The following is a 25,940-nucleotide window of genomic DNA, read 5'->3' as shown; positions in this document are numbered from 1 at the left end:
CAAATTCTGAGCTTTTTTTCCTGAGTATTTAAACGTAATTCAGTCAGCAATTAAAAAAAACAACATTTTTTCAAGCAGTATAGTCTAACGTAACTGTCTCGGAAAAATAAAGTTCAATCCCAAATGTCTCGAAAAGGCGTTTACCAAACAAAATCTCACCTTGAGTGATCCTGATGGCATCAAACTCCTCCAGACTTCTGAGGGACTGATGAAGATCTGCATCTTCTCCAGCTTTGCAATAGTCACCCAAGGTGGTCTGAGGTTTCAGTGACGTGCTATGTGGTTTCTGTGGTGTTCCGTGTGTTTCTAGTGGTTGTTTACAAGGTTAAAGAGTCAAATAAACTATCATATTGCTCGGGTCCCTCATTCGTTCCAAGTCTGTGGGAATTATCCATGTGTTTTTAGTAAATGTGATCACTTGTACTTGCAAATCACAACTATGCATTATATTTTTTTAGATTTAATGTTAATTTGCCCAACTCAAAGTGATACTTTCCAACTTATGATAAGAAACGTGCAAAATAATGCCACTCATATTTACAACTCATGCGGAAGTCCATAACTTTCGTTGCAGAGATGCGAGTGCGCGTGACGTCACGCAAACATGGCGGCACGCAGCGAGATGTGATGAACACATGATAAACATTCGCTTTTAAATAAATGAAATTGATAGAAAATGACACTACATTATTTAAACCTCTCAGTAAACGCTTTCGGAATCTGGTATGTGAAACACGGACCCTCTCTGAACGGTAAATTACACAGACAACACAAACGCTAGCACTATCAGTTTCTCCGGAAGAAGGACATATCAAAGCTTGAACCCAAAGACAGCAGAATGTAAACAACACCCGCAGATATTAAACCATAACAATTCACAAAATAAACGACGCCTGTAATGTGTTATTTACACAGGGAAGACTGGCTATTTCGTCATATTAAGGATATTAAAGTACACAAACTTCGTAAAAGTAAATCAGCATTAAAAAACGTAAATTATTTACCATGTTATTCAGAGTTTTAATATGACCTCTTCTATGTAAGACGGTTCAGAATCCTTGATAAAACATTACCATACTTTTACAGAAGAAAATACAGTTAGCATTTTCCATTGCAAATTAACCTACGGACAAACAGCTCATGTTTGAAAAGGCCTGACATGAATATTGAGTTGGAAAAGCTTATAATATGTGAAGAAATGTACGAATAAAGTGAAGAGACAAACATTAATTGCCTGACTTATACTGCACTAGAGCGCTATCTAGTGTTATTAATCAGAAATTCACCTTTCCAAGATTAGCTCCACTGTCCAATATAGATAAATGAAACAGAAAGCTTTTAAATTACAGTCGATTAGACACTGTGTTCAGGATTGAGTTTAACAGCTGGTCATCGCTAGTAAAGCTCAAATGTTGAATAACATGTTAAAGGTGAAAGTTTAGTGCATCACTGAATGCTCAGAGACACTAATGATTCACAGAAGTTAAATGGAATTAACAGGATTGATGATTCAGTTACACAAAATACCATAAACATGGAGTTATTACTAGAGACGAACTGACAATTGATTTTACTGATATTTATATCAACACCAACTAAAATGTTTCATTAACAGCATCTCATCTAAAAAAAAATGTGTTGGTCATTATGGAAAAATAGCAGTATCCTTTCATTTTCACATTACTAGAACTTTCCACTTCCATCAGCGCTTTAATGGGACTGAGCTCTCATGTTAATCTGTCGTGTTCAGTAAATGTGTCTCTAGAGCAAGAGTTGAATCTAGCAGGGCGTTGGACATTGATCTGTTTGTCAGAAGTCCACATCCATTACCTCATATTACTGAAGCTGTTGGCCGTCTCTGCTCTGGTCGTCTCATTTTTACAGACTGAACAAACCAGACAATAGCAGCGAGAATGTATTTTTGGTTAATTATTTATTATTGTATTCAGTGAAGTGAAGCAAATTTTTTTGCATTAAGCTTAAAACATCAATACAAAAAATACAGAGCTGAACATTCTCTAATAAAATAATAATAATAAAACATTAACAATCAAATTAAAAAATAAAATCAATAAGCTCACACAACAATGGTAAATCATCACCCGTATCAGATAATTAACATTCACAATCAGAGAGTAAGATGGGCAGATTAACTTCAGAAAACACAAAACAGAGATGAAATTAAGGAGAAATTAAGTGTTGTATAGCAGAAAAATAAGGCACAGTGTATATTATAAGCAAATAGAAATAAAAGTGCAGATTATCCCTGCAATAAAAGCGTCACATCAAATTTGGTACACAGAGCAAAACTGTCAGTGTGGCACAAACACACGTTTCTAGAAACATTTAGAAAGTGTTAAACTAAAGTGTCACATGTCATTCCTATATAGTCCATACATGACATTTCTCATCAGATATTTTGTCTAATAATTGCAGAAACAGTAAGTGGTTTATCCAGTATTCATTATATGCACTGAGTGACAGGTATCAAATGTGAGACTTTGAGTAGATGTGTCTGCACACAGAGGATTTCAGAGGCTCTAATGAGGAGAAAAATGACTAATTTTGAATAAAAAACGTCACATTGGTTTTGTACCGAAGCTGTTGGGAGAGTTTTACTTTATCAAAGGCCAGGCTGAGTTCTCTGGCTTATTTCTTCTGTGTTTAGTGGAATCTGACAAAAACAAGATATGAAGAGACAGACCGATTAAAAATAAACAACATATGACACAAAAGAGCAGTGTTTTGGATGTACAGTTGGGAGTAAAGACTTTTGACCAATTAAATGTGTGTCACAAAAGTGTTTGTTCATAACAATTAAGAATCCACTCAAATGGGAAGATCAGATATATTAGACATGCATACCATATCAATACAATATTACTAATGTTAAGAACACATTTTTTCTAAATATCTCAAGTTAGTGTCTTTTTTAGGAAAAAGATTTTGATCTTCATGATCAGATCATTTCATTTAGATTATTTAAAACAATTTAAAATGAGCAGATGCTTTAAAATAGATCCGATCTCTTCAAATGAAGGCTGTTTTGGAAAACTTCACCGATGTGTGATTTCACAGCATCACGAGGATTGAGATTGATATGATAAAAGAGCTTAATTCAGAGGATTTCTGGCATCTTTCTGTCTCACAGGACACTTTCTCATGTTCATAAACAGCTTATTGCAGTGAAACTTGTTTTTTATATAACTCACAATCATTCATCAAAACAATTAACACATGCTCAAATAAGAATAAATGTTAATAATGATACGTGAATGTATTTAGATCAATATTTGAGTTACTTACCAGCGACAGTCAACATGTCGCAAAAGCTCATACTGTAGAAACAGAAATATTGAAGATAAATTATAAGAACAATCAAAAATAACAGAAATGAACAAAAGAAACACTAATCATTTGCTCCATATCTGCCTCCTGTTTTCTGTTCAGTAAAGGGGTGGTTGATTCTGATTTCACTTTTCTCACTTTAGTCAGTGTGTAATGTTGCTGTTTGAGCATAAACAACATCTGCAAAGTTACAATGCTCAAAGTTCAAAGCAAAGGGAGATATTTGCTTTTAAAGAAATGGCTTTTTAAGGACTACAACAAACGGCTGGTAGAGACTACACCACATTCCTCCCGGGTTAGTGACATCACCAACCCTAGAATTTACATAAACCCCGCCCCCTGAACACGATTTATAGATTATCAAGACAGAATATGCTAATCAGTGACTAGAAGATAACTACACATAAGCTACATAAATTCATCAACTAACCATTCAGAAATGTCCTGTTGCTTCTACATGTTGTCACTTCTTCTAGAGTCTCTCCATCATTGTGTGACTCCGGTTTGAACATAATTTTTATATGAATATAATATTTGACATAATTTTCAGTGCATGTCGGTGTGAGGTAATCAAAGCTGCTGAGGACACAAGCTGTTGAAGCTCTGCCCTCTGTACTGGGAGCAGCAGCTCATTTTTGCTCACCCTCAAAAAGTGACAATTTTAACATGCTATATAAAAATATCTGTGGGGTATTTTGAGCTAAAACTTCACATACACACTCTGGGGACATTAAATAATTATTTTACATCTTGTGAAAAGGCTATTATACCACCCCTTTAAATCTTCATAATCTGTCATATCACTGTCATCTTTAAAATGAGTATTAGCCTAATTATAGTTATTTATAATGCTGCAGGATAAAGAATGCTGCTGGATAAAGGCACAAACTTAATCTACAGCACAGTATTTATCTCATGCTGTATCAGCTGTAATACTTACACATTTGTCCCTTTTTCCTGTAGCCATAGTAAATGCCAACAACAGCTGCAGCCACCAACACAATAACACCAACAACAATCCCTGCTATTGCACCTGGAGACAGACCTGAATCAACTAAAGACAGAGAGTCATTACTGTAAGTGTAAAGCCACAGTGAAGGAGATCACAGAGCTGTTGGTTTCTAACAGATGCTTCTACACTGCAAAAAAAAAAAAAAGATTTTGTTTTACAAGAAAATACAGTTTCAGATACTTCAAACTTTCACGCTTAATTTAATGTGTTACTTGCCGTTTCTTTGTAACCATGTGTAAAATTACTAGCAAAATTTTTTTTTCCATTGTGGTCCACCTTCAGTCTGTATCAGGTGACGCATTCTGACGCATTCGCATTCTGTATCAGTGATCACATTCTGCTTTCTCATTGGCTATCACCACATCTCTTCGCAGCTCATTTGGATAAAGTTCAACTCTAAACCATTGATGGAAATCACCTGTTTTCATTTGCTCAGTGTGAACCCTTAAAATGAATTAATCCAATCTATAAAAAACACTATGAACTCTTTATAAATACACTGTTGACTTGTCAGTGATCACATGACTTCTGTTTTTTGAGGTTATGCAGATTTCATTTTTGGGGAATCATCCAGCCACCCATCTACATAGTTTTATTATAAAATTACACTAAAACCAGTGGTGTGCGGTGGTGAAATGAAATGAGAAGGCAAGTTTCTCACAGTATATAAATAAATTGTACATTCATGTTACAATTTGGGATGCTTTTAGAGATTTGCGTTGTTTTATTTTTGTAATACGGATTATTTTCTCATACATTTTTACAAGGAGTCACTGCCTCCCTTGCCTCCTCGAAGGAAACGCCACTGACTAAAACAATTAAAACTACATCCAGGTAATTTCCTATAACTGGAAATCTGCTTTACAGATGTCTTGATTTTTTAAGATACATGGACTCCTTATACATCTTACATGTTTAACAGTTCAATTTCAGAGCAATTAAGTACAGAGAAACAATGTAATAAGCGAATAATAACACTGAAATGAATTAGACACTCACCTCTGATTCTGAAAGTCTTCTTAAATTTGTTGGTGCTGTTGGAAACTTCATAATCTCCAGAGTCTGAGGATCTGGTGTTCAAAATGGTGAGATCTCCAGTCGGACCAGAGAGTTGTAGTCTACCTTTGAATTTCCCATTAAGTTCAGTATCAAATATTTTGGGGATATTTTCTTTAATTACTCTAGCTATGAGATTTTTTTCAGCTCCAAACGTCCAGTCCATCATATCATCCTTCTGTATTTCAGTGAGACCAGTGTGTAGCGTGATAGACTCTCCCTCTTTCACTGATACTGTTTCTCCAAACACACCTGGAAAACAAAGAGAAACAGTTCCACAGTGAAATTAATTAAATTAAAATCTCATTTCACTTCATGGGATGCATCTGAAAGCTGTAAAATTCTGCAATAGGTCACATTCTTCATCTGATCACATTTTGAAGCCCCGTTCGGAATGTCCCAGAGGAGGACACGGGTTTCATGACATCATTGCGTACAAAATAAGTCCCATTTCATTAGCCAGGTGCCAACCAATAATACGACTCCCTTGCGCTCCTTTGTAACGAATCTACAAATGTTAGTTACACATCAGTTAATGTTAAAATAGTGTACACTTTACAATGAGGTTCATACATGCCATTAATAAATACTTTATTCATGGTAAGTCATGTTAATAAAGAGTCTACAAATGTTAGTAACACATCAGTTAATGTTGAAATAGTGTGCACTTTACAAGTAGGTTCACAAATAAATACTTTGTTGAATGCAAGTAATGATAGTAAAGTGCATATTAACATGAACAACATATTTTTCCGCTAGTTTCCGCTGTAGAAATCTGTTTACCAACCGCCTAAATCAATGCCTTAATATTAAATAATGTTGGTACACAACAGCATTTTTACCTTTAGGGTAAGATGGTGATTTAGACATGTTGTGTGTCAACTGCTACGTAAACTAATGTATATGTACAGTAAGTTAACCTTACAAAACAGTAAAGCTATTCAGAGGCATTGTTCATGGTTAGTTCATGCATTAACTAGTGCTGTTAACGTGAATGATGCATTAGTATATGTGCGAGTTAACGTTAAAAAACGTTAATGCTGCACAGAGGCGTTTTTCATGGTTAGTTAATGTTAACTAATGCATTATCTAATGTTAACTAATGGAACCTTATTGTAAAGTGTTACCAAATCTCTCATTTCAATTTGCAACAAGAATATTTCATATGGCACTGTAACAATATATAAACATGTTGACAAACAATCAACATCTGCATTCCCAAAAATAAACACTTAATCACCTGTAGAAAGCATGGCCTAAAATAGCGGGAATAAGAAGATTAAAAAACAATTGATCAATTCCGTATTTTACAAAAGTGAAACCAAAAATGGTTAAGAACGAAATATTAGCCTTACCTTCCATAAACACTAAGGACATAAAGAACAACGAAATATTTTTCATATTGCTGTAGATTTCAGTAAATTAGGGGATTCCAAAGATGATCAGTGGATATTATTTGTAATGATCTTCCGTTTCTGGGCGTGTCAGAGTCGCACTCGATCGACAGAAACAGACTGCAGACTGAAGATCAACGAAGAGACTTTATATCTACCGAAAATGTAGTGATTAAGTTTTTTTTAAAATGATATCTGTACTGTTGAAAGAATTTACGGGTCTTTATCTTCTATTATTGTTAAAGTAGAAAGCGCTGAAAATCCCTGACACGGCCGCTTCTTCATCTGTTGATATGCTTGGCCTTTGGCACCCAGCATAATGTATCATTACCGCCACCTACCGGACTGGTGTGTGGAACAGTATATCGTAAACAACAAAAGAAACGGGGAAAAGAAGGGGGAAACCTTAAATCATCTCCATTAACCCGGATTCTTCAGATATTTAGTTAAATGTTTGTAAATTCCCCACGAATTACCTTCTAAGAGGCTTCCTTTAGGTTCCTGCCCAGCCATTTGAGAGGCGCTTATAATCGACGCGCTCGCCTTCTAAACCAAAAGAAGTTGCATAGAAGAACGAAGTAGTGTTTGCCGGAACAACGTCAGATCATAACGTCAAATCTAGTTTTAGTTTTTGTCAAAACATTTCTTGGAAAGAGAAAGATGGTTTGTGAAGGTTGTTTATGTGACTATAGGCTACATATACCAGTTTTTATTTTTGGACTGAATTAAAAAAAAAGTTTTTAAAAAGATTTTGTTTTATTCAGCATCCAAAATATTCGTTAATGAACCAAGCCAACCAGTCACGAGGTAAATCACAATCTTACAAACTATTATTTGAAGCAAAAAAAGTATTTGAAAATTAGACTAAAAGAAAAAGGTCCTAGACTGAGAATGGCTTTGGTGAGGGAAATATCTACAATCCTATAGGCTACTATTTGCGAAATATAAAACTATGAATTTAAAGTTGTTTATCATAGAAACAACATTTTAATTCTATTGCAAAATATACACAAATATTTAAGTAATTTGTGAGCCTATAAGAGTCTGACTAGATTATGTCATTTACAGTGCTTCATGGAAGTGGGTGGACCTAAAGACCTCTCTTTGCTTGCTGCAACTCTGACTGGTGGAATTTTCTGTACCGCATCATGGGTAGTGTAGTTTTCACCAAGAATTCCGCTATTAAATAGCCTACAATTATTTAAAAAATAAGTTCAATTATCAAGAAGGCTTCAAAAAAATCAAATACAACCGATTAACAACCTTGGAGCTCACAACAGCTCTGTCTATAAAGGTTTATAATCTATTGTTATAAGTCACTTTCACTGTGGAGAAAATTAGTTTTTACTTCTGGAACCCGACTGCTGCACTATATTCTAAATGTTTTCTCAAATATACTCCTTTAGAAATGTATTAAAATATATTTTTAGATAAAGATTGTAGAGTAAGCCTTTTTTTTACTAGAGCGAAAAGTGTGTTGGGCATGCATTCAACAATTATTCTGTAACATATTCTGTAAAAATGCAAAAAGAATTTATCATACACAAATATTTTAATACATTTCTAAAGGAGTATATTTGAGAAAACATTTAGAATATAGTGCAGCAGTCGGGTTCCAGAAGTAAAAACTAATTTTCTCCACAGTGAAAGTAAAAACCATCTCATCCGAGGAAATGGACTCTTGGACATGGATTATCGTGATAATAACTACCTAAAATAATAAACACGTTTATTACAGAGTCCATTTCCTCGGAGGAGATGGTTTTTATTCGGATGAGATGGTTTTAACATTATTTTAATCTACAATATGTTATTTAACAGCTGGTGTGGTTCTTTAATGCTTCAATAACTAGCAGAAGACACCTATAGCGAGGTTTAAATCCCAGCTGGGCAGATGGGGTATGATGTCAGTCACACTGCGATCCTCTAGAACTATGCTATTAATTAATGTTTTTTAAACATTGTTTGAAGCCAAATGTGACAAAATGTTGCTGTTATTTTCAGTGTGAGCCGCTTTACAAATGGTGCCCCATATTTATATGGCAACTAGTAAAATAAATAAATAACTGGTATAATTCAATATTATTGTTTGAGTGAAATGTACTGCAAAGGAAATTTCAACTAAATCGGTATTAATCAACCTTTTACTAGCCAAGTTAAAATTACTTATTTTTTGTGTTACTTTCACTTAACTAGGTTAAGTAAAGTTTACTTAATTCCATATTCCAAGTAAATTTAACTTAAAGATTTCTAATTAAAGCTACTGATGAATATGTTTAGGTTTTTACTTGGCAAATCTATGTAAATTTACTAGCATTTTCTGAGTGAAAAAAGTTTCCTAGCTTTTTTCAAGTAAATCCTACTCCAATTTTTTTTCAGTGTAGTATCTAAAAAATAAGTACTAGTAGGCTACCTAATAAATAACTACTAGTATCTAATATATATGTACTAGTCACAACTGGAATACATACTAGTCAGAACTGAATAGTTGATATCTGAATGACAGATCCCCATAGAAGTCAATGGCATTTTTTTTTTTGTTACTAGTAACAAAAGAATAGTTACTAGTCACTACTGGAATAAGTACTAGTATCTAATGAATAAGTACTAGTATCTATTTAATAGGTACTAGTATCTAATGAATAAGTACTAGTAGTATCTAATAATAAGTACTAGTATCTAATAATAAGTTCTAGTATCTAATAATAAGTACTAGTATCTAATAATAAGTACTAGTAACTAATGAATAAGTACTAGTATCTAATAATAAGTACTAGTAACTAATGAATAAGTACTAGTATCTAATAATAAGTACTAACTAATGAATAAGTACTAGTATCTAATAATAAGTTCTAGTAACTAATAATAAGTACTAGTATCTAATAATAAGTACTTGTAACTAATGAATAAGTACTAGTATCTAATAATAAGTACTAGTATCTAATAATAAGTACTAGTATCTAATGAATAAGTACTAGTAACTAATGAATAAGTACTAGTAACTAATGAATAAGTACTAGTATCTAATGAATAAGAACTAGTATCTAATGAATAAGTACTAGTATCTAATAAATAAGTACTAGTATCTAATGAATAAGTACTAGTATCTAATGAATAAGTACTAGTATCTAATGAATAAGTACTGAATAAGAACTAGTATCTAATGAATAAGTACTAGTATCTAATGAATAAGTACTAGTATCTAATGAATAAGAACTAGTATCTAATGAATAAGTACTAGTATCTAATGAATAAGTACTAGTATCTAATGAATAAGTACTAGTATCTAATGAATAAGTACTAGTATCTAAAGAATAGGCACTAGTACCTAAAGAAAAAGCACTAGTAGCTAATGAATAAGTACTAGTACTTAATGGAATGTAAAATAAGTACTAGTAGCATGAAAATACATAATAGTTGGTTGAAATGATTAAATGTTAAAACGGCTTGCCATAATCCTACAGCCAATGTGCTCATCAGCCCCGTTCGCAACACCAGCGACACACAGCGACAAAGCAACATGATATCCTTTATTTCAGTGGAGAGCTGTCGATTTCTGGCCACATGAGCGACAGTGATCGTTGGCAACAGGATGTAGGCGTGTCCAGTGATGTTATAATGTTGAGATATGTTTAACTGTATGCAAATGAAAAGCAACTGACAGTTTAATACAATCATATTTAAAACAAGGAAGCATAAAGTAGTATGTTTTTAAAACGCCAAAGAGGTATTAGACTAATCTAAGAAATAACAGTCAATGATCAAGCACAATCTATACAAAAAGAAAGATTTTCTAGCATGATTTTGTAAATGGTTGTTCCTGTTCTTGCAGTAACTTCCACTTAATGTTTCCTTGTATTAGCAACACAGTGGTCAGGAGGTATATTGCACCATTTGTCTTAGCAAAACTAAGACAGTTCAGAAATATTCTTATAATATGGACAACTTCAGAATGTTTCTTCTTTTAAATGTATAAAAGAAGTATAAAAGTATAGTATTTTAGTATAAAAACTATATGTCTTTCACTGACTCTTTAGCTGAAGATTCTTCTTAACATTGAGCATTTGCCTCTATTTCATCATAAGCATCAGAAGCAGTGCTGAACTTTCTCCATTTATAGACATTACAGTGGACTGATCAACATCAAGGCATTAGAATAACTTCTAGAGAACCTCTTTTTACAATTATTTCCAGCTTTATTCAAATCAACAAACTTCAGTGTTGTGATGAACTCAGCTACTTCTCCAGTCATTGTTTTGAACTAAATGTGGGCCAAATCCTGGCAAATGGTTTTGTTCACATCTACATCTATCATACTAGATATTAGATACTCACATTGCTCACATGTGACTCAGATCTGTTTTTCTCATGCTGGTGTGAACAACACACTCCACAAGGAATTCCGATTTGTGCTACTTCCATATGTGATCCTAAATCCGATATTTATTTATTTTGTATTGCAGAACTAATACTTACAAATATACATGATCAGGGAAATGAACCGTGATTGTATTTCTTTCAATGAACAACAACAGCAATAAAAATAAATAAATATACTGGATTTGCGTACATCAAAATATATAATTACTCTGAAAAGAAAAGAAAGAAAAAGATAAGAAAAGCACAATAATAAGGTCAATCATTAAATCATATCTTTGAATAATTCATTCATAATGCATAAAAAATATATATTTTTTGTTTTTTTATAAGTCTAAGGGATGAAATAAAAGTTAAATTCAGAAAGAAGAAGAGGAAAGCGTAAAGGAGACTTGAGTCATTTTTGAACAATCATATGGGAATTACATCACTCTAGACTAGAGCAACATTCATCACAATTCTGCGCTCATTGGAGTCACTTGAAATATTTGACATACATACATTTACATACATTAGCTGGCTTCCGCGGCAGATCTCACTATACATAAACGAGTAATCACTTATTTTAAAGGATTAGTTCACTTCAGAATTAAAATGTCCTGATAATTTACTTACCCTCACATCATCATCAAAAGAAATTAAGGTTTTAGAGGAAAACATTCCAGGATTTTTCTCCATAAAGTGACTTCAATGGTATCCATCGGGTTGAAGGTCCAAATTGCAGTTTCAATGTTTCTACACGATCCTAGCCCAGCATTACATAATGCGTGTCAAGCATTTGTGGTTAAAAAGTATATAAATGTTGTTGTTTTTTAAGAAAATGACCGATGGTTTGGCTAGATAAGACGCTTATTCCTCGGCGGGGATCATGTAGAACCTTTGAAGCTGCTTTGAAACTGCAATTTGGACCTTCAAACCGTTGGACACCATTGAAGTCCACTATATGGAGAAAAATCCTGGAATGTTTTCCTCTAAACCTTCATTTCTTTTTAACTGAAGAAAGAAAGACATGAACATATTGGATGATGTGAGGGTAAGTAAATTATCAGTAAATAGTAAAAGTATATTTAATGCGATGACACGCAGATAAAAAAAAAAAAAAAAGACATGACTGTGGTTAAGTACAACCCCCAACAGACACAGACTGACACAGACTGAGGCAGTTTTCACATCAGTGATTATAGACTTCTCTACACGACTTTTAAACATTTCCTCTTTTCTGAACTGATGAAGAAAATGTTTTGCTCGTTTGTTTTTTGCTGTTTGTGCTTTTGGCGTCTGGTTGGTAAGTTCAAAACATTTTTTTATAGTTTAATTTGTACCAGAATCATGAATCAAACTGTGTTTGGTCTCAGTGCATTAGTTTTCTATTGCCATCCTAAATCTGAAAGCTGAAGTCTGAATCTAAATGTTTGTCTGCTTTTTCCATCTGAAGGTACAAAATATCTGCAATATAAATAAAGCTTATGTCCCATCAGAATTTCAAACTGGGACGAGCCTAAATCTTAATTAAACATGTAAAACAAAAATGTACTTTTCTACTTTCCAAAAGCTGAATGTTCATATGCAGATAATGCCATACAAGCAGCTTTATTGATTTATATATTTGGTCAGGTAGTAGTAGTAGTACTTTATTGATCCCAGTTGGGAAATTAAAGTGCATTAGCAGCAATACATGCAGACAGTAACTCACAGTACACATAAACCAACCTATACACATATAATAAATAAACAAATTGGCAAAAGAAAATAAATAATTATTGCACATCATGTTTAAAGTTTTAAGAAGAACAGAGTTAAATATAAGTAAAAACCGGTCAAACAATAAAAGCAGTAATGAATATTGTATGTCTGATAATGAACTGCAGCTATATGATGAGTGTAGTGAGCTAATTCTAGATTGAATGGTTAATGACACCTCGGCACATGATAGATGAATTGTAGCGTTCTCTGTTGCACCGTGGCTGGATCAATCGGTTGCTGAATGTACTTCTCATTCCAGCAAGCATGTCATGAAGGGGGTGTGAGGTATTGTTTGTGATGGTCAGCAGCTTGGACATTATTCTCCTCTCTGTAACAACCTCAAACATGTCCATATCCACTCCAGTGACAAAGCCTGCCTTCTTCATAAGCTTATTCAGCCTTTTGGCATCTCCAGCTTTAATCCCAGTGCCCCAGCACACTACGGCGTAAAACAGGGCACTAGCAACGACAGATTGATAGAACATGTGAAGCATCTTGCTACACACATTAAAGGACCTGAGTCTTCTCAAGAAATAGAGTCTGCTCTGGCCCTTTTTATAGATCTTCCAATGAACAGTATGCTGTTCATTCAGCACCTCTAGAGATGCTTTGAAACGAGTGTCTCACTTTGATATTGAAATGAGTGATCATTATAAATGCCAATGTAAAAGATCATTCTGTTGAAGTAGTAGTTTGTTGTCATTTGAGAGTTTTGAAATGTTGGCCCTAGTGAAAATTCAGAGATCGGCATATTTGGGTTCAGTTCATGATTTTGGGTACCAAACACAAACGGTTTTCATATATATATTAGATCACGCCTGATGATGATAGTTTTGCAGTTTTTCACGATGCCCGGGCCTAATGGTCAAAAGTTTTATTAATTCTACTTGCGGTCTAAAATCATCACAAGAGATGCTGATGTCCAGTTAAAAGTACTCAAAACAGATTTGTCATATGTCATGTTGTTCTTTGTAACCGCTGCCTGTGGCTTTATTTCACATCTGATGTTTAAGTTCAACAAGAGCAAGTGCTTTTTTATTTTTAAGGATCTCACTCCACCACAGTGTTCAGAGTCTTTAATGTCAAAGCCAAAATTAAAGTTTGTGATCATTTCACTACAAGAGTTAAAGATTGATTAATCCAATGTTAAAATATTTATTTTTACCTTACGAACTGTGTGACTGAGAAACTCTCTCTTCTCCAGGAGTGTTTGCTGGTACAGATGCAGTAAAGATCGTTTCAGTGATGGAGGGAGATTCAGTCACTCTAAACTCTGATCTTACTGAAATAAAGGCACGTGATATAATAACATGGACGTTTGGACCTCAAAGGACTAAAATAGCTCAAATCAATAAAGAGGATGGAAAACCCGCCACATCTGATGTTCCTGATGGGAGATTCGGAGACAGACTGAAGCTGGACGATCAAACTGGATCTCTGACCATCACAAACACCAGAACTGAAGACTCTGGAGAATATCAAATAATCATCAAACGCACATCAAATCCGGCCACAAACAACTTCAAAGTCACTGTCTATGGTGAGTCAACAATTACAGGTTTGCTCGTTTTATGAACTGTTTATTAGTAAAACTAATGTTAAAATGGGTTTCTTACCAGTGGTATTACTATGGTGATTTGGCCTTTAGTTCAAAAACACTTGACAGGCACTTGATCACTCTCACAACTTACAAGAAAAATGCAAATACATGAAAATATCAAAGTCATTTTGGGTTTATAATCCCAAAGCTGGTGGTCTCAAGGCATCTTTTCACAAACTATGAAAAATTCAGTGTGTTTAATAAAGCTAAAATTGAAATTGATTAATTATACCATTTAATATTTCCAATTAATTTGCATAGCGTTTGTCAAAACATCGTTTCAAAGTAGCTTTACAGAAAGTCATATGAGTGTGTACTATATGAAGAATCAGATGTAGTCAGATATACTTAACTTGATTTACTTGGGAACCATGTCATAGCACAGTTTTTATATGATGACATCTACAGGCCTGAGAAGTCAGCCTGCACTGCTATTAGTTACTATACTGCTGTCTGCTGTCAAACTCCAAAAACATTTGCAATTTGCATCATAGAGGGAGAACAGATCACAGAGACTCAAATTACTGAACAAAATCAAAATTGTTTTGCTAAATATTCCCTCTTTATTCCAGCTCGTCTGCCTGTTCCAGTCATCAGTAATTCACAATGTTTATCATCATCATCATCAAACTGTTCATTGGTGTGTTCATCAGTGTTGAATGTGAGTGATGCGACTCTCTCCTGGAACGCAGGAATCAGTGTATTGTCCAGCATCAGTGCGTCTGATCTCAGCATCAGTCTCTCTCTACCTCTGGAGGTGGAATATCAGGATAAAAACACCTACAGCTGTGTGCTGAACAATCCCATCAGCAACCAGACCACACATCTGGACATCAACACACTCTGTCACACATGTGCAGGTATGTGAAAGGTAAAATGTGCCATCTTTGACTGCAAGCAACAACTACGTATACCACAAATAGAATAATACACAATTATTAGTTGTGAGATTTATGCACTATAACCACAGCAAAAACATTTAAGGTTGCTCTGGTGCTGCATTTCATTCACAAAAACAAACATACAAACAAAGCAGCATCAAAACAACCTGGCCCAAAAAATACTCAGAGCAAAATATTTTTTTTGTTTTTAGCATAGGGGTAAAAAGAGGTTAGCGAGCAGCGGTACTGTTACTAAACAGTAGAAAAAAAGAAAGAAATAAAACACTGGTGCAAGGTACAAGGCTGTTTAGACTTAACTCTTGCTGTTTAATTAATAGTGTTTGTTATAGACAGACACATTCACTCATACTGATAACTGTTTAGCCGTTACAGCAACAGTCCAGACTTCTTTACAACCTACTTCACGCTCTCCAGAATTTCTGACACCACTGATCTCTGCTGCTGCTGTTGGATTTCTGTTGCTTATTGTTGCAGTCGTGATCTTCTGCATCTACAAGAAACAAAGAAAAACAGACCAACAGGGCAAGTGTCACCTACTGCTGACACATCTGTAAAAACTAAAAGTATTAATTAAGGACATACTTTAATTATTTACCTGAAATAATTTAGTTTTGTTGTTTTAATGCCTCTATTATTATTGTTGTTGTTGAAACAGATCAGGCTCGTAATGAAGACATCACTTACGCTGATCCGACATTCCTCAAAAGAAAAGCACAGAAATCGGTAAGATCATTTATAACTGTGCCATTAATGCATGTTTAGATGTTTTTGTCCACCATTCACCCTTCCTTTTTCTTCTGTAATAATGATAAAAATACTAATTAATTATTATTAAAAACGATGTTACATAATATTACAATGTTACATACTGTCACAGTTGTGTTTTGTTTAGTTTGTTTTCATTGGACTTGTCTGCCTGACATCACGTCACGTGTCTTCTTCACTGTCATTTTCAGTTAATCTGTGTCACCTGTGTTCAGTTAATCATTGTCATCTGTGTTTGCGTCTGTTCAGTCAGTGTTTGTCTGATCTACGTTGTTTGCGTGTTGCTGCCTGTAATGCTATCATTTATCATTATTAAACCTTCGTGTTGGAAATATATCCTAGTCTCCGTCTGCCTTCCTGCAACCTCACGTGACACATACAGACTTATTTATTTAATCTGTGTGGTTCTGAGGAAATTTAGGGGAACTGAACCACCATATATATATATATATATATATATATATATATACAGTATAACGTAAACTAGCAAAAAGATGAAGTTAGTTCTGAGAAAATATCCTGCGGCACAGGTGGTTAACATAAAAAGTCCACTGGACTTTATAATTAAAAATAATTAAATTAGTGCAAAACAGATGCCAGTAATTCTTACAGTAGCCTAAAGACCATGAACACAAAGTAATCACTAAAACATAAATTCATACGCACAAATGTAGCAAACAATAAATAGTTTACATTACAACTGTGGACTAGAACTGTAGAACAGTCAATTTTGAGTCTGTGTGAAACTGTTAAGCACTGAAGAAGACCATTTCCATTTACAAAAAAAGCTGAGAAACTAAAAATAAAGTTAATTAATTAGGGCTGGGCGGTGTGACAATATATATTGTGGCGAAAACATAGTGTCAGTTTTTGGAGATTTTGCTATATCGCTTATATCACGCAAATGTTCATAAATATCGGCATTGCACACTATGGCTTTAAGTTATTGACACGTTAGAGCAACAAAGAAACATGGATGTGAATGGGAAGTGCTTGACATTAAGAGCTGTTATTAAAAGCGTAATAAACCACCAAAAAGAAGTAAATTCAGTACTTGCACGCTGACAGATGGCTTTATGTTCACAGCCAAAGCACAAGCACAGAAAGAAGGCAATTCTAGTTTATAATCTAGTTGATTCTAGTTTAAGTGTAAGTACCAAATTTACTTCTCTTTTGTGGTTTATTGCACTTGTGCAAAATATGTCAAAATGCTGGTCATTGTGGGTATTAACACAAACACAGTTGGTTATTTTAAAGTAAACAATGGGAGAAAATCGGTGTGTATAAATGTACTGGATCTGTGCATTAGATAGTGTGACAGCAGCACATACCTGATGACTAGGACTGAATCCAAAATCATCCCTAAACCCTCAATCACTATTCCCCACGTTAGTCCACTAATACAGTTCACTTGAAGGAGTGAATGGAAACGAGTGAGGGAATTCGGACAGCTGCTGAGTGTACTTGTTATTGCGGTGCAATGAGTGCACTCAATAACGTCCACTATGGTTTCAGACACCACTACAAATGAATGCCCCCTCAAATAATGCCCTATTTTAGGGTAAAGGGGGGAAAGTGGAGCATTGCAATAAAGTGTAACAGACCAAAGGATAAACATCACGGTCAGTTAAGTGTAAAAACCACTTTTAACGGTTCAGTGCATTTGTGCTAAACAGGCACTCTTAAACTGGAAACTGAGGTCCTAAGAAAACCAGAGTGAGAAAAAATTTGCAAATATTTCTGCTGATATATGCATGGATGGGTGAGAAGGAAAATGTGTCATAATTGTTTTTTAAAATTATGACAGAAAATGTAAAAAAAAAAAAAAAAAAAAAAAAGAGAGAGAGAAAGACATAGGTAGACAAGTCACTTTTTTCCTGGATAGACTTGCGAAAAACATGAACTAAAATGAAACACTTCATGTAAAGCAGCAACATTAAGGAACCCTGAAATGTACATATCAAATAGTTTGTTTCATAAAACAAGAAAAATATACTAAAAACAGCATCTCTTGTATAATGTAATCAACTTTCAACGACTCTCGCAACCCTTAAAGTCCCTGTAAAGTCAAAATTAAGTATGTGTTCTGAGTTTGTCACACCACAGAAAAATGTGTTATTAGCCACCAAGCCAAATTTTAATGATAAAAAAGCCGGCAAGTACATAAAATAAGCGATTATAATCTTGAAAAAATGAGCAGTAGTCTCTGCTCTCAAACGCTGGGGGCGTGTCCGCTGGCTACGCTGAAACCACGCCCACTCGCAGGAAAGCTCGCTTCCGTCGACTCACAACACTCAACTGTCACCGCTACAGCCGGAAAGGATGCTCGTAGCAGCTTAATTTGTTTTACAAAGCCATACATGTTCGAGCCTGGACTACCTACTATAATTATAACATAAGCACACAAGGCAACTTACACTAATTGGTGGGCACGCACTGCCGATGATGGCACTAGTTGTCGGCGCGACGGGAGGATGAAGGCCGAGGCGGAAGATAGTCTGTTCGGCCACATTCACCAGTAACAGCGGATTATCAGTGAATGAATCCCAGTTGTCACCGACGAAAGTTTATAAAACTATCCTGTGTAAAATGATCACTACAGAGGCGGGTTTTGGCAGTGATCCTCAGCTCTCCATCAAGGTGGCTCTTCACAAAATTAATCCACCTCTTGTTGATATGATAGTTTTTCGGAAATTTAAATAAGGACACCGATCTGTTTTGTACGTGATCGCATCCAGGTAATACGCATTTCCGTGACGAAGGCATAGCTAGCTAGCAAACTGTAGGATGTAATAACTAATAGTACTGACAGTAACTCGCGATTGAGTTGCAAACTGATGTGAATGGGCTCCAGTGCGTCATCAAGTTGGGGCGTGTCCAGGAGCTCAGGGGCTCCAGTGCGTCATCACGTAGGGGCGTGTCCAGGAGCTCAGGGGCTCCAGTGCGTCATCACGTAGGGGCGTGTCCAGGGGTTCCAGTGCGTCATCGAGCCCCGTTTTAGCCCCGCCCAAAAAAATCCGGAACACAGCAACGGTGAAAAACTGTTTAAAGGAGAACTCCGGTCAATTTTAACATTGAGCTCATTTTTTTGTACATTTGGAGTGCTTTCAATACAGAGAACAACGACAAAAATCGGTGTTGCCTACACCGAGTTATTCTATTTTTAAAATTTGCACCCTGTTGACTTCAATGGGGCAAGTACTAAACCTGCTTTTAGCCTCTTAACATCCTTGATGTGTCATTACAAGTGCACAGAAAATGTGAGTGATTCCTTCTGAGTGAACACGAGTGAGTCTGACTGCAGTAGATGTGAAAGAAATGTATAAAAATGATGTTATTTAAGCTAGCGCAAATACCTTTGTTTACATCCTGTTTTTCGGTTGAAGTCCAAAGTAGTCGATTGCCGTGTTCACGCGCGTGATCATAGGTACTAAACCTATGCGCGTGAACTCGGCAATCGACTACTTTGGACTTCAACACCGATTTTTGTCGTTGTTCTCTGTATTGACAGCACTCCAAATGTGCAAAAAAATGAGCTCAATGTTAAAATTGACCGGAGTTCTCCTTTAACGGTCTAACTCCACAATTCAGTACTTCACAGTGCACAGTCTTTGTAATATGATTTAGCAATACATTTCTAACATTTATAATGTGTTTAGAATTTTTTTTTAGAATTGCCTTTACAGGGACTTTAAATCTGCCGTGGCTCACTCATGAAAGATTTTTGGAGCAAAGAAATCTCTCTACTCACTTAAAGCACTATGGCTGATAATTGGATTTGTAGTGCCCCAAACACATCAGGTTACAAGTGTACTGAGAGAGGAGCTTCTTACAGCATACTCACACATGAACTTCATCTCCAGAGCTGCTCTGAGAGTCACTGCAGCAACATTTCACCATTTCATTTGAGAAAACGATCGTCCGATACACACAGAAACGCCAAGCTCTTCACGACAACCCGCCAAAATAAAAGTTCTGTTTAACTTCAATAAATTATGACAAATATAGTTTTATTGTACAGTAGAATGTACTTTTTAAAGTAATAAGAATTCTATATAAATATAAAAAATTAATTAATTTTAAGTTAATCAATTTGAAAGAAAACCTCTGCGTTTAGCACTTTGCCAAAAAAATCTAAATATTTTTTACAATTATATTTTAAAATGTTTAATTTTTATAAAATAATTGTACCTCCACAGTCTTTCATAATAACTTTGTATTTTTGCATCATTATTTTCATTGTTTATGTACTCCTGACATTAAAATAAGCCACTATAAACGAATATAAAGGCCCATAATGTGATACTGCCAGAATCATAAATAATTCTGTGAGAGAGATGTTTGGTCATATTTCCCAGCACAACTTAAAGAGTTAGATCACACAAAAAATAATACTTTCTGTCAGTAATTACTCTCCCTCATGTCGTTCCAAACCCATAAAACTTTCGTTAATCTTCGGAACACAAATAAAGATATTTTTAATGAAATCTGAGAGATTTCTGTCCCTCCATTGACAGCTACGCAACTACCACTATCAAGCCGCCGACATCTAGTAAAGACATCATTAAAATAGTCAACGTGACTACAGTGATTTAACCTCAGCTTTATGAAGCGGTGCAAGCATAATTTACAACTTTATTTACAAAATGTTGTATTGCAACTGTTCATGAAAACCATGATATCTGACAAACTCTTCTACTGTCTCCTGTCTCTTTGTATGTTCTGTGTTTGTGTTTTCTTTCAGGAAGTCAAAGTGGAGGAAGAGGTGGTGTACGCAGGTGTCGTTACCAAAAATTGATCAAAAAATCCTCATCAATGGTGATGTGTTCACAGTTACAGTTGCATGCTGGGAAGACAAACAGCAACATCTATAGCAACAGAGAAACTGTTATACAACAGCTTCTTCTATTATATAATTATATACAACAGCTATGTACAGACTTTAAACAGCCATGTTTAATACGGCTTATATGGCCTAGCAACATATAATCTTCACTGCATTCAGATCAAACACCATTATATAACAAGATGATGGCCATTATTCTGTAGGTGCAAATTCAGAATAAAACTACACATAAAACTTTAGCAATAAAATCTGAATCATGTAAAACAAATATTAGCAGATTTTGGAGTTTTTGACAGTATTGCATTCTATTGAATCAATGTCATGAATGTGATTCACTGAATGCAAGCAACACTTTGTGAGTCAAGCTGAAACCTGGTGTGGTCTGCTTTCTTTAGATCTGGAATAGAAATGTAGTTTCATCTGTTGGATGGACAAACAACTTCTGCATGAGAATGTGTATTACTGTTTGCTTGTGGTTATTAGTACCACATTTGTGCAATACTGTGAGTCTGTGCGTGTGTGAGTGTGTGTGTGTGTGTGTGTGTGTGTGTGTGTGTGAATAGCATATGGTTGAAAAGACTTCCACAACTTAACTTCCTCTTTTTTATGTAAAATAAAATGCATAATCCATGAATGCTGATGCTAGAAAATAAAATTATCTCAAATAAAAGTGATATTACTGTCAAATAATGAAAATAACATATACTGTGTACTTGAATATTAAAATACATACTCAGTGATCCTGTAGATAAACTGTTATTTTCAACACTAGCAAGAGTTCAGAAGTTCATTCTTAGGAGTTTCAACTATTCTTGAGATCACAGACATCCTTTTTTATTATGAACATATCCTCTTTTTATCTGTCAAAAACATGCATGACATCTGTCAACCTTTGCCCAAGTCAAAATGCCATGTGACTGATCCCATTATTACATATTAGAGTATTACTATATTATAGTTATTTATTATGTAACTTCTTCCAGCAGGAAAAACAAAATCTACTTCAAGAGCCTACAAAAAAACGTAATTTTGACATCTATGTAATACAGTTCATTCGTGTTTGGATGACAGTTGTATCTGATATCATATTACCACAGTTTTACCTCCGTAAAAAAATAAAACCACCATACCCGTTAAAAAATACTGGGTTGTTCTCTTACGAGAGGTCTCTCGTATTGCGTAAGGTTAGCTTACGCATCGGGAAAGTCTTCTTTCTTCGAGATCTGAAGCCAAAAAATTATCCTTAATTTTGTATACATTGTCAACGCAGTGCAGCAGCCGACAGACCTAGGCAGGCTGTATGAGCGTGCTCATTGGCTGCTCGGCGGCAACTGCTTAAGCCTATCGGTGAGCGCTCTGAACGCGGCAACCAATGAGGGCGCTTCGCGCCCTCCGCACCCTTCTAACCGTCAGAATGGGTGTGGCCAGCGTGTATATATTCAGCGCTCATAGGCTAAAATTCTGATTTTCTTGTCTTCAGCGACGCTCTTCGCATCGCTGGATCTTGAGAGCCGCCGCCGTTGAAACCAGCGACCAGCAAGCTTAGGACAGCGCCTGAAGAAGCCGGCCGTCTTCGCCGCCTTCAGCCATCCGTGCCTGCTACGCTATCCGGCGACATATCCTTTACATTATTACTGTTTCTGTGTGTACTCTAAAAGAGCACGAGGCGTTTTTGTAAAAACGCCTCGTTTTTGCGGCTCGTGCCGCGCCCCGCTCAGCAACGGAGACCGCCACCTCTCTGCGCTCTCCACCTGGGCCGCGGGCACGCCGCCACCGCACTCTCCGAGTGCGAAGAGCTTTCAATGTCGACCCTGCGGGCTCGACTTGAAGCTTTCGACCAAGCTGTCGCTCCGCCTGTCCCTGCCGGGCCGCGCAATAAGAAGCGCCGCTCGCAGCGACCACCGGAGACTGTTGTGACTGAGGAGCTCGCCGGAACCTCTCCCTCGAGCTCTCCCTCGCCCTCTCCCTCCCGGCCGCTCAACCGCCGGCTCTGCCCGCGCCGCCGCCGCGTCAGGAGATGAGGCGAATGTGATAGATACCCGTACTCTCCCTCTGTTCGAGCCGTGCAACTACGCCGCTCACAAGGGATGGCAGAAGCGGACGGTCTCGGAGCGAGTTTCCTCTCCCTCTGTTCGAGCCGCGCAAACTGCGCCGCTCACAAGGGATGGCAGGAGCGGATGGTCTTGGAGCTCTCTTTACGTTACAAGAAAGCTACTCCGTCCTCGCGCGTCACTCACCGGTGAAAGGGGAACAGAGTGTTTTCGTCCCGCCGTGGCCTGGACTATAACCTCCATTCTCACACATTTCTCAGTCCCCTCTTAAGTTCAGGCGACTGGAATTGTTACTATTGCAGTATACGAGCCTGTTATAAATACACGCTCGCCTGCAAGCAAACGCCGTCACAAGACATGATGACGCTAACCGAGTACTAATGTATTCTCCCCTGTGGCTCAGTGGCGGAATCCTAGATTGTCAAACTAGAGACCGGAGTTCGATCCCCGCTCTCGCGGCAGTTAAAGTTTATGCTGTTCGCTTCTCCGAGCTCGCGGCCAGTTTTTCTTACATACAGAAAACAAGCCCGCTCTCTCCCTCGTTGGGCCGCGCAGATTGCGCCGTTCAAGGGATGACAAAGCGGACGGTCACGAGCAGCGTTCAGCGTGCGCGCCTCACTCGCCGGCGAAAAGAGAAGAGAGTGTGTTAGTCTCGCTACGGCTGGACAACCGCCAATCCTCACACATTTCTCAGTCCCCTCTTAAGTTCAGGCGACTGGAAATATTACTATTGCAGTAAACGAGCCTGTTTTAAACACACGCACGCCTGCAAACAAACGCCGACGCGACACATGAGGTCGCTTTTTATATGCTCGCGCTAACTGAAAGCTTATGTGTTTTCCCCTGTGGCTCAGTGGCAGAATCATACGCTTTCATGCGAGAGATCCGCGTTCGATCCCAGCTCTCGGGGAAGATAAAAATTTATGCTGCTTGCTTCTCCGAGCTCGCGGCCAGTCTTTCTTACTTACAGAAAGCGAACCCGCCTCTCGCACCACACCTTCTCAGGGTGCTCGAGTATTTTTGAGCGTCTAAACACGAGAGAAGAAAAGACGGTTAAATCCCGCAGCCCTGCGGCTGGACCACCGTCGAAGCTTAACGCTGTCAGTCCCCGTTGCCACGGCTACTGCAGCTGTTTACCCCGCAGTCAACGAGCCGGTATCTACCCGCTCGCCTGCGCGCATCCGCCGTTCTCACGGCAACCCAGAAAAATTTCAAAAGAGCATATGTCTGGTTGCACGGCTGACGCCGTATGTGTTTCTAGTACAGTGAATGTGCCCACGTTCTGTGCTCACCCCTGTACACAAGCACTATACATCCCGTGTCTCTCACAGAGCCCACTCTCATGAAGCAGGCAAAAGCCGCTTTAGTGTTAAAAGTAGGTCACGTGTCCACTTCTCCGTGCCCACACCTACTCACTGCCCGCTCTGTCACACGGCCTCGCACGACCGGTCATGTTTTAAATGTAAGTCCTGTGCCCGCCCTCGAGCGCTCACACATACTAACTACATTTTCGCGCGCCTCACACTATGTTCCCCGTCCAAAGCCACCGGGACACTGTGTGTAAAACGGCCAGCTATCGCTACGTGCGATCCGCCGTATCTAACCACCAAGAGCGCGCGCGCCGCGCCCGCCCCTGAATGTAAGTCCTGTGCCCGCCCTCGAGCGCTCACACATACTAACGAACATTTTCGCCCCCGACGCCGCCATCGCGCGTCGCGCCTCACACTTTATGTTCCCCGTCTAAAGCCACCGGGACACTGTGTGTAAAACGGCCAGCTATCGCTGCGTGCGATCCGCCGTATCTAAGCACCAAGAGCGCGCGCGCCGCGCCTGCCCCTCCGTTTCGAGCTCTCGAGCCCGCGATGCGCGGCGATCGGAGCCCGGAGGCCATTCTGCCCCTGGCTGCACACGCAAAAGCGTGGGAAACTATTCCAGGCGCATCAGAACGGGTGCTAAGCACAGTAAAACAGGGCTATACTCTGCAGTTCGCTCGCCGCCCTCCGCGCTTTCAAGCGCGTATCGAGACCAGAGTGAATGGGGAAGTAGCACATCTACTTCGAGCAGAAATAGCTACACTTCTGTGCAAAAGGGCTATAGAACCGGTTTCCCCTTCCATGAGCGAGTCGGGCTTTTACAGCCGTTATTTCCTCGTTCCCAAGAAGGACGGAGCTCTCAGACCAATTTTGGATCTGAGACATTTGAACAAGGCTCTTATGAGAAGACCGTTCAAAATGCTCACAACCAGACAAATTCTCGCGCAAATTCGCCCGAGGGACTGGTTTATATCTCTCGATCTAAAAGACGCGTGCTTTTCAGATCCTGATAATACCCCGTCACAGGCCATTCTTGAGATTCGCCTTCGACGGTCAGGTATACCAGTACACGGCCCGCCTGTCGACACAGCGCGCGCGCTGCATTCGACGCCTGGCCGCGTCCCTCCGGCCGGGCAGCACCGTACCTCTCAAAACATTTCAGAGGTTACTAGGTTGTATGGCCTCAGCCGCAGCAGTGCTTCGGCTGGGTCTTTTACGAATGCGCCCGCTACAACGCTGGCTGAATGCCCGAGTGCCTCACAGAGCATGGGCTTCCGGCGGTATCCGCATCAGAGTGACTCAGAGCTGCGTTTCAGCTCTGAAGCCCTGGTTAGCGGCCGACTGGTACCAGCGGGGAGTGACAATGGGAGCTATCTCACACCGCAAAGTTATCTCGACGGACGCTTCCACCTCAGGCTGGGGCGCTCTGTTCGAGGGCAAACCGGCTTTTGGCCTGTGGTCAGACCGGGAAAAATGCCTCCACATAAACTGTTTGGAGATGATAGCGGTCGAGAACGCGCTCAGGCGCTTCCT

The 25,940-nt window shown here is 37.9% G+C and overlaps 2 protein-coding genes across 6 annotated transcripts; one reads left to right on the top strand and one right to left on the bottom strand.

The window, feature by feature from the left end:
• The first annotated feature begins 596 nt into the window (after nt 1–596).
• On the top strand, nt 597–22,152 carry LOC307169942 (SLAM family member 5-like). 3 transcript variants are annotated; one of them, XM_079890825.1, is made up of 7 exons: nt 597–752; nt 4,312–4,424; nt 14,135–14,470; nt 15,103–15,390; nt 15,796–15,954; nt 16,088–16,155; nt 20,942–22,152. In XM_079890825.1, the coding sequence occupies exons 3-7, from the start codon at nt 14,176–14,178 to the stop codon at nt 20,993–20,995; spliced, it is 864 nt and encodes a 287-aa protein (XP_079746951.1). In that variant the 5' UTR covers nt 597–752; nt 4,312–4,424; nt 14,135–14,175; the 3' UTR covers nt 20,996–22,152. The 3 variants fall into 3 exon arrangements, with proteins under 3 accessions (XP_079746951.1, XP_079746950.1, XP_079746949.1); XM_079890824.1 differs by lacking the exons at nt 597–752; nt 4,312–4,424 and adding an exon at nt 12,323–12,472 and having other exon boundaries at nt 15,847–15,954; XM_079890823.1 differs by lacking the exons at nt 597–752; nt 4,312–4,424 and adding an exon at nt 12,323–12,472.
• On the bottom strand, nt 1,917–7,390 carry LOC307169977 (uncharacterized protein). 3 transcript variants are annotated; one of them, XM_079890885.1, is made up of 6 exons: nt 7,028–7,109; nt 6,772–6,937; nt 5,360–5,668; nt 4,289–4,402; nt 3,307–3,338; nt 1,917–2,674 (listed from the first exon to the last, which is right to left on the bottom strand). In XM_079890885.1, exons 2-5 carry the CDS (start codon nt 6,815–6,817, stop codon nt 3,334–3,336), a joined length of 474 nt encoding a protein of 157 aa, XP_079747011.1. In that variant the 5' UTR covers nt 6,818–6,937; nt 7,028–7,109; the 3' UTR covers nt 1,917–2,674; nt 3,307–3,333. The 3 variants fall into 3 exon arrangements, with proteins under 3 accessions (XP_079747011.1, XP_079747009.1, XP_079747010.1); XM_079890883.1 differs by lacking the exons at nt 6,772–6,937; nt 7,028–7,109 and adding an exon at nt 7,287–7,390; XM_079890884.1 differs by having other exon boundaries at nt 6,772–7,122.
• Nucleotides 22,153–25,940: the final 3,788 nt, after the last annotated feature.

This window comes from Squalius cephalus (assembly GCF_949319135.1).
Source record: "Squalius cephalus genome assembly, chromosome: 13".
Lineage (NCBI taxonomy): Eukaryota > Metazoa > Chordata > Actinopteri > Cypriniformes > Leuciscidae > Squalius > Squalius cephalus.
The sequence above is the reverse complement of the archived record's forward strand: the minus strand, read 5'-3'. Positions and strand labels throughout refer to the sequence as shown.

Coding starts and splice junctions, on each gene's coding strand:
- LOC307169977 (XM_079890884.1), bottom strand. CDS start 6,817: ATGAAAAATATTTCGTTGTTCTTTATGTCCTTAGTGTTTATGGAAG. Junction 5,669..6,771: donor GTCCTTAGTGTTTATGGAAG/GTAAGGCTAATA, acceptor TTTGTTTTCCAG/GTGTGTTTGGAGAAACAGTA. Junction 4,403..5,359: donor GAAGACTTTCAGAATCAGAG/GTGAGTGTCTAA, acceptor CTCTGTCTTTAG/TTGATTCAGGTCTGTCTCCA.
- LOC307169942 (XM_079890823.1), top strand. CDS start 12,415: ATGAAGAAAATGTTTTGCTCGTTTGTTTTTTGCTGTTTGTGCTTTTGG. Junction 12,473..14,134: donor GTGCTTTTGGCGTCTGGTTG/GTAAGTTCAAAA, acceptor TCTCTTCTCCAG/GAGTGTTTGCTGGTACAGAT. Junction 14,471..15,102: donor CTTCAAAGTCACTGTCTATG/GTGAGTCAACAA, acceptor TCTTTATTCCAG/CTCGTCTGCCTGTTCCAGTC.